At 38.3% G+C, this 14,892-nt stretch overlaps 1 protein-coding gene across 2 annotated transcripts in view; it reads right to left on the minus strand.

Annotated features, from left to right (window-relative positions):
• Positions 1 to 14,892, minus strand: part of CYB5R4 (cytochrome b5 reductase 4) — a 95,999-nt gene that overhangs the window by 46,262 nt on the left and 34,845 nt on the right. The window contains exons 5-6 of one of the 2 annotated variants that reach the window (XM_081529782.1): positions 3,344 to 3,373; positions 440 to 500 (exon numbers count right to left, since the gene is read on the minus strand). In XM_081529782.1, the coding sequence (XP_081385908.1) occupies positions 440 to 500; positions 3,344 to 3,373 (91 nt within the window). Of the gene's footprint in view, positions 1 to 439; positions 528 to 3,343; positions 3,374 to 14,892 lie in introns of both variants that reach the window. The other variant, XM_081529783.1, reaches the window with a different exon arrangement.

Consider the following 14,892-nt stretch of genomic DNA (forward strand, 5'->3'; position numbering starts at 1 on the left):
TACTGTAATACAGATACTGTCAGAATAATAAGGTGATGGGTACCACATGAATCAAAGTGGATGGAATAAACCAAATATTAAGAGTATATATCTAGGGTTGATGGGACCAACTTTTATCACTTTCTTTTGTACTTCCCCATGTTTCCAAGTTTGCTACCATGAATAGATATGTGATAATCAGAAAAAAATAGTTTTAAATAGTTCTTTTTTAAGTTGTAGTGTTTAAAATGGGTTAAACTTCAGTTATGCTAAAAATTCACATTTAGGGAACAGCTCATTTTTCAACAATGCCTGACAAATGAGGCAGTGCAGTTCCTGTGTCAAAAAAGCATGATTAACATGATAAGCAATAAGTCAAACTTAGAGCCATTTTTTTTAATGTGCATATTTTGGTGTAGAACTGATTAAGCTTTAAAGAAAGTAAAATTAGAAAGCATACCTTGGAGAACTAGGACCTTCTTTGGCAAGTGTATCTGTCACTTGGCTTTGAGGAAGCATGCCTTCACAAAGAAAAATAAACAAAATAGCTACAGTTCATCTATGTAGCATTTTTCTTTTTTTTACCCCATCTCTCCAGTAAACTTCTTATTGAAATATTATAAAAGGAGACAAGTCATAAATATACTACTCAATGAATTTTCAACTGTAAATCATACCCTTGTAACCATCACCCTCCCTGTGCCCTTCCATTCACCTCTCCCCCAAGATAATCACTATTCTGACTTTTAACATCATGATTAGTTTTTGCCTGCATTTGGCCTTTATAAAAAAGTAGAATCATAAAACATGCTCTCTTTTGGTCTGGATTTTTGGGATAGTTGCATAGACATTACAGTTAGTGTCAAATTAGCATGGTTAATAGTAAGCAATGAGTCAGGTCTGGAGCTTTCTGAGATGTTATCCATGCTGCTGAATGCATTAGTAGTTTGTTCTGTTTTACTACTGAGTATTATTATACTGTCTGAATATACCATATACCATATACTGGAATCTACTCATTCTATTGTTGATGGATGTTTGGGCAGTTTTTGGCTATTATGTATAGTGCTGTACATGTAATATTCCTGGTACATGTACACACTCATTCTTAAAGAACATCCATCTACATATCTGGTAGGTATATAGGACATGAGTATGTTTAGCTTTCATAAATACTGCTAAACAGTTTTCCAAAAAGGTCATACCAACTTACAATTTTTACCATAAGGGTATGGATGCCTGGTTGCTCCACTACCTTGCTGACACGTGGTATTCTGTCTTTTTCATTTTAGACTTTCTTGTGGGTGTGTCTCAACATCACATTTTAAATGGCCACCAAGGCTCTGGTTTTTGAAAACTCTGAGAACAGGGAAGAGCTTCAGAGATTCTGTAAACATTAACTATTTTTCTTCCACAATAGGAGTGTACTCTTTGTGCAGGGAAAAAAAAAAAATTAGGCTTTGGCTAGTCTTCGAATTCTCAATTAGAAGTCATGGTAATTATATAAAGTCAGTGTTGGGAGGCGCCTAGGAGACTCAGTAGTTTAGAGGTTTTCAAGATTCTTCTTGTCCAGAGAATCTTCTGTTAAAACTTGAGTGAACTGATGGACTTATGTCAATTTGAAGAGACTGAGTCTCTAGAGGAATGCTGGCTTCAGTGTTTTAAATGACATTTAAATGATGACACAGAAGGCAGGCAGATGACGTCTGTAAATACACAGACTTAACCATATACACTTATATGAGCCAAATATTTGAGGCATACATATTCATATAAAAGAGGTAACTGTGCTGGCCAGACCACTGGACAATGCAGTATCACATTTTTAAGGCCACTGTTAACTGAGATGTTAAATGCCATGCATCAATGTGGCGGGAAAGAAAATACCCAATCAGTAATTAGCCTTTAAGGAAAGGCCATTTGCCTAGTATCATGGAAGAGTAAAGTATCAGCTGAAATCCAAGAACAATCCTCCCTTTAATGCGGTGACCCCGTCAAACAACTTCAGGTGGCACATCACAAACTGCATACATTAGTCTATAAGAAGACTATTTCCTCTACTTGAAAAAGAAGAGGTAATTCATCTGGCAATCTAGCTTGTTAGCTGAATTTCTATAACTTCTTGTCCAAAACAGGAAGGAAAAAAAAATGCATTTTAAAACATATATTAGTATTACAGTTCAGTCAGAGTAGCCCCAGGCAGTTTTGAAAGTCTCACACCAAAATTTTTGAGGGGGTTAGGGGTAGTGTCAGTCATGATTCCAAATCATAGTGAATGGCTGAGGAGAGCTGCTGAGCCCAGAGAAGAGAGGATTAATAGGCTACTCAGTATCTGCATAGACACTGGAGGAGAGCCCTGTGCCTGAGGGAGAGGTGCCCTCAGCCTGGCATCGGAGGGGGGAACTCCTAGCCAATGCAAGTATAGTTAAGTCCCCTACATAAGAACCTTCAAGTCTCGAACTTTCAAAGATGCAAACGTGCATTCACATGTCCAATCATGTAAGTCAGTTCATGTGTATAGTGCACACTGTCACAGGTGTGCGTCCTCTGCAAGTGGTTGTGCTTTTGTGTACTTTACTGTATAGTTCTGTAGAGAGCATGTGTGCCAAGTTGCTTCAGTTGTGTCCGACTCTCTGTGATCCCATGGACTATAGCTTTGCAGCCTCCTCTGTCCATGAAATTCTCCAGGCAAGAATACTGGAGTGGGTTGCCATGCCCTCCTCCAAGGGATCTTCCCCACCAAGGGACTGAACCTGTATCTCTTACGCCTTCTGCATTGGCAGCTGGGTTCTTTACTACTAGTGCCACCTGGGAAGCTGGGTACAGAGTACACTAGTACAGTATCTTTATTTCAAGCCCAGGATACTTGGAAGCAAGTGCAAAAGCAGCAGTGATGCAGCTGGTATTGCTGTACTTTTCAAAGTACTATAAGACTAACATGTTTTCTTTATTTTTTGTTTTCTTTATGTATTATTTGTGTGAAAAGTATTATAAACCTGTTATAGTACACTACTATATAGCCTATTGTGTTAGTTGGGTACCTAGACTAACTTTGTTGGACTTACGAACAAATTGGACTTATGAAGACACTCTTGGAACAGAACTCGTTCGTATATAGGGGACTTACAGTATTCAAGCTGAGGACAGATGAGCACAGGTTCAGAGACACCATAGAAAGGACCATAGAAAGAGTCATGGCTTCAATAAGGGATCTACAGAGTCCCACCAAATCCTCTAAGCTCAGGCAAGTAAGCACATCTTTTGCATAAAAATATCTAAATATCCCAAATAATTCTGCAAGGCAATTTTGTATACAATCGTGTGAATATGATTCAGTTTTTTACTATAAATGTATATGACTTACCATTTAAGACTTTCTTTTCCTCATGATAGTCTGTACAGCAGTTTAGGAAAATAAAAAAGTTAGGTAAGAAAAGTGTAACATCAGAGAAGATCAATTTATATTATTGACATAAGGATAATAGCCCTCTTCTAGAAAGGCTTTCAAGAAAAGCCCTGAGGAGAGAAATAAGGAGATAAACAGATGGCCTATCTTTTAAGTAAGTCATTTCATCTCTTAAGACTGCCAAGTCATTTCTGCAGATGTTTGTCTCAGAATTCACCGGGCTTTCCCCTCCTTTTCTGGATTTTTTCCCCCTAATATCTTGGTGAATTTCTTTAGAATGCACATAAATACCAGAGTTTTCTCCAGGTTGTCATTATCTAAATTAGTCAAAACAATCCAAAATTTATTAGATTACACTTTATACCAGAAACATAGATATTAACCCAAAGAAAGACACCTTACTACCTTTCTCTCTTAACTAGGTGAGCACTTAAAACGATTATTCAAATTTAAATGGCCAAGTGCTGAAATATGTTAAGATTTTCACTTGTATATCAGTACAATCAATCATTAGGGTTACAAGCCAGAAAAAGTTTAATGGGTGTTTTCTTTCAGGATGGCAACCAGCTCACAAATCTATATTATACCTTGATCACCACAAGTTTTATAACCATATGTCAAAATAAAACCCTCAGCAAGTTGCCAGAGTTTTATTGGAAAAAAAAAAAAAGAATGCAAGCTAACACAAAATATTCAAGAAGTAAACTGAATTGATAGACATTACTTGTTAACATGATATCACCTTGTTTTGCAGAAAAGGAAACCAAAATATGTACATCAAAGCTTTCAAATTTTTTTATATTCTAATTTTCAATCAACCAGAGATCTCATAAAATTACTACCACTTGTCACTCACATGTCATAAAATAACTATGATTAAGGAGGTCAGATAACCATTCTTTTAATTTATTTTTCCCATTTTACTGAAATAAGTTCAGAGCTGAAAGGGATCTTAACAACACACACCAAATTATCATCCATTCTCCTCACTGAAGGCTGAAAATAGAGGTCAAGACTTGAATGAAACCCATGGCTCTTCATCAGTAAAGCTGAGGTTAAACTTTATATCCCTTGAACTGAACACCATTTTTCTTAATATGCCATTGAGAGAGTTAATACTTTCTCACAAAAGACACAAGACCTAAAGACCATTTAAATTATGTCTCAAAATGAGTTTTGTTTCTCAATCTCTAGATAAAAATCTAGTCATTAGTTTGCAAGGGATCACTGATGGTCTGGCTTGGCAACTGACCTCCATCCAATTTCACCTGTCTTTGCTACTGTACTTGTGATCATTGGTTTTATCTTAGAACAAATAGCAAACTCACCATAACAAAAGTAAATCAAGTCTATTTTCAGTGCACAACATATTTGGCAGTTCGATGAATCTCATTGATCATGTATAATAATTTGCTTTTATCTAAGAGGCTCACATATTTTAAACACTTCTCCCAAGTAATTTGTGTCTGAGGAAAAAAAAATCATCTCCTATGATTACTTCCCTCCTGATGTGAATTGATTTGAACCTGTCAGATCCTGCTAAATTAGCTGCTTTCTTCTGAGCTTTTTTTTTTCTTTAATATAAGAAGTATCAGCAAGAAGAGAACACCTACTTCAACAATCTAAAAAACCTTTAAAACTCTACAAGTCTTATCTTTGCAATTCTTTTGGAAAACTGAGTCACAGAAATAAGAGAGACTATTCTTTACTATGAAGCATATTCACATCTGAGTCATTTTAGGCATGAGATACTTGCCTCTTTAACAAAAAACTTAACATTTTGTCTTGTTAACTAATTCTACTATTTGGTTGGCTCCAAGGCCAAGAAAATTTGCATCTTCTTATAACACTGGGTAGAGTGCATTACTCTGATAAGACCTTCTGCTTTCTGGAAGGTGAAAGTCACTCAGTCATGTCCAACTCTTTGAGAACCCATGGACTGTAGCCTGCCAGGCTCCTCTGACCATGGAATTCTCCAGGCAAGAATACTAGAGTGGGTTGCCATTTCATCCTCCAGGGGCTCTTCCCAATCCAAAGAGCAAACCAACATCTCTTGCGGCTCCAGGAGTGGCAGGCAGATTCTTCACCATTGAGTCACCTGGGAAGCCTCTAGTGTCTCTAGACACTGCCAAATGTCTGGCAGGGAGAAAAATCAATCCAAGAACCACTTGTGTATACCAAAGGAAAATATATTATTCAAAACTTTAATGAGGTGATCTCTACCTTCCAAAAAGAAGTACCCAGGATTTCTTTCAAGGGTGAAATTTTCCAATTAAGTAACTATTATTAGTTAAGGAAGGTATATATACCTATAAGCTTCAGTATCCGAGCTTTTAACTGAGTTTGTTAGAACAGAATTCCTCTTCCACCTCCAAAGTATTCTCCTGATCTATGGCTCTAAGTGCTTTATAGTCAGCAGCTGCTTAAGAAAACAGGCATGAAAACTCAAAACATAAAGCATTAATATTAGAAACCATGATAAACCTATGAGAAATTAAGAAGAAACACCCAGGTGGTGCTAGTGGTAAAGAATCTGCCTGCCAATACAGGAGATACAAGAGCTCTGGGTTCGATCCCTGGGTTGGGAAGATTCCTTGGAGAAGGAAATGGCAACCCACTCTAGTATTCTTGCTTGAACGATTTCAAAGACAGAGGAGCCTGGCAGGATACAGTTTATGGGTCACAAAGAGTCAGACAGGACTGAGCAAGCACAAGTGTTTGCGTGCACACACACATATACACATTTCTGACATGAGCTATGCCATTAGAAAATGTGACTATTTTACAGAATGACCGTCATTACAAATAAATGCTAGAAAGGATGTGGAAAAAAGGGAATCTCCTACGCTGTTGGTGGGAATATAAATTGGTACAGTCACTAGTATGGAAAACAGTATAGGGGTTTCTCAAAAATCTAAAACAGTATTACCATATGATGGTGCTATGGTACCATATGATGGAGAAGACCCTTGAGAGTCCCTTGGACAGCAAGGAGATCAAACCAGTCAATCTAAAGGAAATCAACCCTGAATATTCATTGAAAGGACTGATGCTGAAGCCGAAGCTCCAACACTTTGGCCACCTGATGCGAAAAGCTGACTCATTAAAAAAGACCCTGATGCTGTGGCAAAGACTGAAGGCAGGAGGAGAAGGTGGTGACACAGAATGAGATGGTTGGATGGCATCACTGACTCAATGGACATAAGCCTGAGCAAACTCCGGGAGAGAGTGAAGGACAGGGAAACCTAGCACGCTGCAGTCCATGCTGGGGTTGCAAAGAGTGGGACATGGCTGAGCGAATGAACAATAACCAGCAATCCCACTCTTGGGCATATATCCAGAGAAAACTCTAATTAAAAAAGATACAGGCACACCCAGCAACAAGAGTCACATTAGCCAAGACACAGAAACAATCTAAATGTCTATCAACAGATGAATGGACAAAAAAAGATGTGGTACATATATACAATGGAACACTATTCAGCCAGGAAAAAGAACAAAACAATGCCATTTGTAGCAACATGGATGCACTTATACTAAGTGAATTAAGCCAGAAAGAGAAAGACAAATACTACATGATATCACTTATATGTGGAGTCTAAAATTTGACACAAATGAACCTATCTACAAAACAGAAACAGACTCACAGACATAAAGAACAGACTTATGTTTGCCAAGAGGAAGGGCAGGTAGGGAAGGGATGGAGTGGAAGTTTGAGGTTAGCAGATGTAAGCTATTACACACAGGATGGATAAACAACAAGGTCCTACTGTATGGCACAGTGAACCATATTCAACATCCTATAATAAACCATAATAGAAAAGAATTTCAAAAACAGATTGTGTGTGTGTGTGTGTGTGTGTGTGTGTGTGTACAAGTGATTCACTTTTCTGTGTAGCAGAAATGAACACATTGTAAATCAACTATATTGCAATTAAAGAACATATATTCTTTAACTGAATATACATTTACATATATATACACCTATATATAAAGAAAATGTGACTATTTAAAAAAATGATTTCAGCTGGGGTTTTGTCATTTTCTTTTTCAATAAATACTTATTGAAAACCAGGAAATAACGGGAATTCCCTGGTTGTCCAGTGGTTAGGACTCGGTGCTTTCACCACCTGGGCTGGGTGCAATCCCTGGCCTGGGAAGTAAGATCCCATAAACCAAGCAGTGAGGCCCTCCCTCAAAATTAAAATTTTAAAAGTACATTTAGGTCTGGAACAGTGCTGTCCAGAAGAAATATAATACAAGTCACAAGTATAATTTAAAATTTTCTAAAAACCACATTCAGTTCAGTTCAGTTCAGTTGCTTAGTCGTGTCCGACTCTTTGCAACCCCATAGACTGCAGCACTCCAGGCCTCCCTGTCCATCACCAACTCCCGGAGTTTACCCAAACCCATGTCCATTGAGTCAGTGATGCCATCCAACCATCTCATCCTCTGTCGTCCCCTTCTCTTCCCACCTCCAATCTTTCCCAGCATTAGGGTCTTTTCCAATGAGTCAGTTCTTCACATCAGGTGGCCAAACTATTGGGAGTTTCAGCTTCAACATCAGTCCTTCCAATGAACACCCAGGACTGATCTCCTTTAGGATGGACTGGTTGGATCTCTCTCAAGAGTCTTTTCCAACACCACAGTTCAAAAGCATCAATTCTTCGGTGCTCAGCTTTCTTTATAGTCCAACTCTCACATCCATACCACATAACCACATTAACAAAGTACAAAAGGAACAGGTCAAATTAACTTTAATAATATATTTTTACTTAATACAACATATTCAGAATATTATCATTTCCACATGAAAATGTAATCAATGTAAAGTTATGAGATATTTTACAATTTTTCATCCTAATTCTTAAAATGTAGCACTTACGCTTCCAGCACATTTCAATATGGAGAGAATTCCCATGCTCACTAGCCAGCCACATGTGGCCAGTGGTTATAATAGAGATAGCAAAGGATTAAAAAGAAGGGCACAAAGCAAGAACATTTCTCATCATTTCCAGAGAATGAAGTGTTTCACATAAATAAATCAGCAGTGACTGAAGCTCACCTTTTCAAGCAAAGTTTCTCCTTTTACTCGTTATTGATATCTTTCTAAAGCATGAAACAAACTACAATCCTTTTTAAACAAAGGGTTATAAAAAGCACACTGATTTTTGGCTTGATAAGGGCTCACTAGTACTACCTGTTTCATATTCTGACAGTTAGCTCTTCTGTGTTCTTTTCAGACATCACTCCCCCATTAGAAGCCAGGTGATAAATGGAAAACTGCCCTCTCAAATCTGCTCAGCTGTGGGGATGCCTATGAAATGCTACTTCTGGATCCTCCCTGCACTGGAGTCTGGCAGTCACCCCACCTAAAATATGGTGTCAGGGATCTTGCATGGAAAGAAGTCCATGAACAAAATTTCTCTTCAGTATATCCATCGTCCCTCCCAACCCCTTGTAAATCCTCATGTTAGCAAGTCTCCATCTACTGCCTACTGTCTCTGTTTTCATTCTCTATTCCCATTTCATCTCTGTTTCCATTTCATCTAGAAGTTCTAATTGTAGATTAGAGCATGTGAATACATGCTTGAGTTTGCTACAGAGAGTCACGGTTTACTGCCTGCCCTCTCTTGAACTAGTGTAACTACTAACAGAAGCCCCATTCTTTCTCAAATCTATCCCAGTTTGGAAACAATGACACTGCTACCCCATCTAACAGTTCTATCCCTAAGTCTCAGGCCAGTAGACTGCAATGATCAACCCTGCCTATAGATAAAAGGCATATGAAATACTCTTAAAAAATATTTCACTTTAATTAATAAATAATTCCTTAAAATAAAGAATATTCTTTATTTTTGACACATTAAACCCTTCTCTTCAGTTACTCTGTCCCTTTTACATGATCTACTTCTCGTTAGCCTGCAATTCAAACTGTAACTTGTTAGATTTTAAAGTCTCTACTGTTTAAAAAAAAAACAACAAACAAACCTGATCCATTTACTTGCAATCAACACGGTCCTGCAGAAACCTTGTCTTTGCTCCCTAATACCTTCCAAGTTGTCTTATATCACTACCTGTTACCAGCCATACCCCAGCAAAACATTTATAATCCCCAAAGGCTTTATAGTGAAACAGAGATTCACAACCATGCTCTCACATGCTCTGTCAATAATGATGATAATACTTGATTCTTCCCAGAACAGAGCCACGGTAAGACACATCAGTACATGCTGATAATTACAAGGATACAAAAAGGGAACAGAAAACATAAGCAGCCTTAGCATCACAGGAACAGAGGGGCAAAGGCAGCCACTAAGAGCAACACCCACTTCTACTGTCCCTACCAATTGTTGCTTCTAATGCATCGAGTGGTTAGCAAACATTATTTAATCTTCACAATGACTCTGGGATGTTTCATTCTTAAACCCCATTATACTGCTGAAGAAAAACAAAACAAAACAAAACTCAGGTCTGTTAACTGATGCTGAAGATCACAAAAGCATGTGAGTGTAATCTGAGGCAGAGATGAGATCTGAAGCCGTGTCTGTCTGTATGAAACCTGTGCTCTTTCTACAGATCATGCAGCCTCAGGAATCAAACTCAGGGCTACAGACAGTGTGAAAAAGGGAACTTTTAATTTATGAATGTACAGTATTTCAGAGTCCGTGTCTCATTCTGGGTAAGAAATACGTTTGCACTTTGCTGAACCAGGTGGTGAGAAGGAGAAGGAATACTCGTGACGGTTTAGTTCTTTACCACTAAGATTCAGTCAAATCCTCAGTTTCCTCAACCCTGCTGATTTTGGTTTCATAAATTTGCTTTTGTTAGCCTTTTTAAATTAATTAATTTATTTTAATTGGAGGCTAATTATTTTACAATATTGTAGTGGTTTTTTACCATACATTGACATGAATCAGCCATGGGTGTCCATGTGTTCCCCATCTTGAACTCCCCTCCCACCTCCCTTCCCATCCAACTAACTTCATTTCAACCTTGTTACTAAATAAATTTAGGTTGTCATATTTTCTCTCAGAACTTTCAAGGTAATGTTCTATTGGCTTCTGTCTTCTACTGATATTCTAATAAATTAGCTGTAACAGCTAGTAAATTACACGAGTAAATTAGCTGTCAATTTATGGTTTCTCAGTGACTCTGTCTCTCTCTGGATGTTTTTCATATCTTCTCATTGTCTTGGTGTTCTTCAATTTGACTACAAAGAGATTATGTATAGATTTCATTATATTTATCTTGATGAGGATTTGGTGAATTTGCTATCTCTGAGATTTGTGATTTATGAATTCTGGAAAGCTCTCAGCCATTCAGATGCCTCTTCCTCATTCTCACTACTACTTCCTTCTGGAAATCTGATTATAAGTGTTAGATTTTATTACTGTATTCCCTGTGGCTCTTGAATGTTTTTCTATCATTTTGTTTCTCTGTACCACATCATGTCCAATTTCTGCTGCTCAATCTTATAGTTCACTGGACTGTTCTATGTCTAATATCTCACTATTCATGTTATGCACTTTTTTATTTCACCAGCTCGATTTTTCATTTCCAGAGGTTCTATTTTTCAATTCTACACAATTACTAGTCTCCTTCTTTACTATGTTATTAACTTATTCTTATTTTCCTAATCACATCAAACAAAATTATTTATTCTGTATACAAATAATAAAGTCCAAGGGGTGAAATTCTGCCTTTATTTCTGCCAACTTGTTTCCTCAAGCGTTGTTTAATTTTTCACTGTACGCTAATAACTGCTGCTCTATACCTGTGGGAATTTTGAGGGTTTTAGATTGAAAGTTTTTCCACCACTAAAAAGGTATCTATAAATCTGCCAAGCAGCCTGAGAAACCAGTAATGGGAGACCATGTTACTTCCTGGTTTGAAGTTTCTAAGACTACATAGGTGGTATATATTTGAATTCCCAACTCATATATGGGCAAGACTGTGGCCACAAATTCTCAAAGGAAACTTCTCTTTCCTCTCCCCTGTCACCTCATAAACAAGGTCAAGGTAGACTATCCTGACATCTCCCTTTGTTGTTGGACAGATTTTTCCGTTAAGCCTTCTCATTTCACTGATTATACAGACTTCAGGAGCCAAGCCACCCGCAGGGATCTCAGTTCTAATTCCTTCCCTTTACAGACCCAAGATCTGATCTTTCTTTCCTATGTGACCATTAAAATTCCTGTGTGGCTCTAAGTTCCAAGTATCTCCTAAGTGTTTTCTGAAAGTGAAGGTATGAGAGCTAGCTTATCACTTTGGATTGCTCCTTCTAACTACTTTTTTTCCCTTAACCTGGCAACTTCCCTGTGGAATCTGCTCATTTTAATGCTGTATTTGGTGAAACATTTTGAAGGTTCTCTGTCTTTCATTTCCAGGCAGGCAGGAAGGAAATCCTAAGAGTCCTTTCATTTGTTTCATGCCTATGACACAGAAGCCTAAGGAGCTGGGACACTTTCTGACCATCCTGAATGGTATTACAGAGAAGCACGTGACCTTTAGTACCAGATTGTGCAAACAAGACATGTAATATTTAGGATGAAGTAAAATTAGTCACTTAGAAATTTTAGTTAAGAACATGTTCCCTGCCAGCAGTGATCTGGTGAGCTCTGGAGCAATTAAGAAAGGGATTTGTTTGCAAAAGTAACCTGTTTTGGAAGAACTGTCAGACACTAAAGCTCAAACTAATTTGCTTTTGGTGTACCAGCAGACCTCGTTTATTGTGCATTGCTTTATCCACTTTGCAGATACAGCATTCCTAAAAAATTGAAGGCTTGTGGCAACCCTGCATAGAGCAGGTCTACTGGGGCCATTTTTCCAACAGCATTTGCCCACTTCAGGTTTCTGGGTCACGTTTTGGTAATTCTGGCAATATTTCAAAAATTTTTTCATCATTATTACGTTTGTTATGGTGATCTGTGATCAGTGATCTGATGTTACCACTGTAATTATTTGGGGGGACCATGAACTGCACACCCACGTAAGACGGCAAATTTAATCTATAAATGTGTATGATTTGATTGTTCTATGAACTGTTCATTTCCCTTTCTCCTCCTCTCCTTGGGCATCTCTATTCCCTGAGACACAACAATTTGATATTAGGCCCATGAACATAATCTTACAGTGGCCCTGAAGTGTTCAAGTGAAAGGATGAGTTCCACGACTCTCACTTTAAATCAGACGCTAGAAATGATTAGGCTTAGTGAGGAAGGCATGACAAAAGACAAGACAGGCTGAAAGCTAAGTTTTCTATATCAAACAGTATGGAGATGTACAAGATTCATGCTGTTTTCATGCCTGCTAACGCAACATCTAGGCTTCTCTTGTGGCTCAGTGGTAAAGAAAGTGCCTGCCAAGCAAAAGACACAGGTTTGATCCCTGGGACAAGAAGATCCCCTGTGGAAGAAATGGCAACCCCTTCCAGTATTCTTGCCTGGAGAATTCCATGGGCAGAGGAGCCTGGTGGGCTATAGTCCATGGGGTCACAAAGGAGTCAAGACACAAGTGAGTGACTAAACAACAACAATAGCACAACATCCATTCTGTGGCCTGTGGATCAAAGAGTCATTTTGATTTTCAAGTCTTATTATTTAAGAAATATATTTTATAAGGCTATATAGGTGCCATACATAGTGAGTCTCCTGATGGATCTTGGCAAAGTCAACTAAAAACCTTCTGGAAAGGAGTAACTGTTCTAGATGCCACCAAGAACATTCATGATTCATGGGAAGAGGTCAAAATACAAACTTAAAGAGCAGTTTGGAAGAAGTTGATTCTAACCCTCACAGATAACTCTGAGGGCTTCAAGACTATGGTGGAGTAAGTAACTGCAGATGTGGTGGACATAACAGGAGAACTAGAATTAGAAGTAAAGCCTGAAAATGTGACTGGGTTGCTACAATTTCATCATGAAACTTGATAGATGAGGAGTTGATTCCTATGAATGAGCACAAAAAGTGGTTTCCTGAGATGGAACCTACTCCTAGTGCAGATGCTATGAAGGTTATTGAAATGACAACAAAGGATTTAGAGTATTACATAAACTCAGTTGATAAAGTAGCAGCAGCAGTGTTTGGGAGGGCTGACTGATTTTGAAAGAAGTTCTACTGTGGGTAAAATGCTATCAAATAGGTCTATATAATACAGGAAAATCACTCATGAAAGGAAGAATCAATCAATGTGGCAAATTTCATTGTGGTCTTATCTTAAGAAACTCCACAGCTGCCCCCAACTCCAGGAACCAACCACCACCCTGATAAGTCAGCAGCCATCAACATCAAGGCAAGACACTCCACCAGCAAAAAGATTACAACTTGCTGAAGGTTCAGATGATGGTTAGCTTTTTTTTCAGTAACAAAGTTGTAGGGAAAGAGCAAATTAGCCAAGATGGCGTGGTCAGGCTCTCTCGCCCCACGGCCTCTCACTCTTGCCCTACGTTTCGTAAATAATGATTATGCAATAGCTGAGATCACTTTTAGCACTGCACATGAGCATCATGAGGTGTGCCCTTGGTCATGGGCTACCTTGTGTGGTACACCTGTATGAGTTTCACCATGAAAGCCCTGGCTGATGCAGCACTGAGGCTACACTGGAATGACACCATGATCATGTTATACGAGGTTATATTATGGTTCTGCTATGGCTGCGTTACGGTTATGTTGTGGCTGCTGCTATGGCCGCTGCATCATCCAGGAGAGAATAAATGTGTCTGCACTTCTTATAGCTCCTCGAATCTCCTTCCAGCCTCATAGCTTTTGCCTTTCCTACCCTGGGTTCAGCAAACAGTATGAACAGCAACACAACTGACATCAGGAGCAGGATGAGCACTACAAAAGTGTTTTTCAATTAAGGTATGTACATTGTTTTTGCAGACATACTGCTATTGCAGATTGAACAGACTATAGTAGAGGGTAAATGTAACTTTTGTATGCACTGGGAAACCAAAAAATTCATGTGACTTCCTTTACTGTGTTATCTGCTTTATTGTGGAGGTCTGAAACCGAACTTGCAATACTTCTGAAGTTTGCCTATATACGTGTATCACTTATTTGTTTTGTAGTAGTATTAGTAGAAAGAAAAAAGCCTTTTTGAGTATCTGCTAGACTGCTATCATGCTAATTTACTCATATGAATTATTAGCCCTATCAATCTTTGCACAGATAAAAAAAACTTGAGGTTCAGTGATAGAAAGAGTCATCTTTATGGCACCGTCAAAAGGCCATGGAACAAGGGTTCAAATCTAGGTAAGCTGATGCTATTTTTACACAGCCAATGGAGGCCTCCATCAATAAAGCCTGAAAATACAAAACTCATTTAACTACATAAATAGTAGCAGAGTCAGGTCAAACAAGCCAATTTACTCCTACTTTGATGTCAAAATCAAGAGTTGTTCAAAAGAAATGACTCCATTCCATCTAAAGGACTTATGCCACTCCTACTGCAGGTTGAAACTTTGCAAAGGGCACTGTTCTAAAAGAAGCTTAGGAGTAAAGAGA

The sequence above is a fragment of the Giraffa tippelskirchi genome, chromosome 9, assembly GCF_054371585.1.
Source record: "Giraffa tippelskirchi isolate mGirTip1 chromosome 9, T2T-mGirTip1v1.2.pri, whole genome shotgun sequence".
In the NCBI taxonomy this organism is placed as follows: domain Eukaryota; kingdom Metazoa; phylum Chordata; class Mammalia; order Artiodactyla; family Giraffidae; genus Giraffa; species Giraffa tippelskirchi.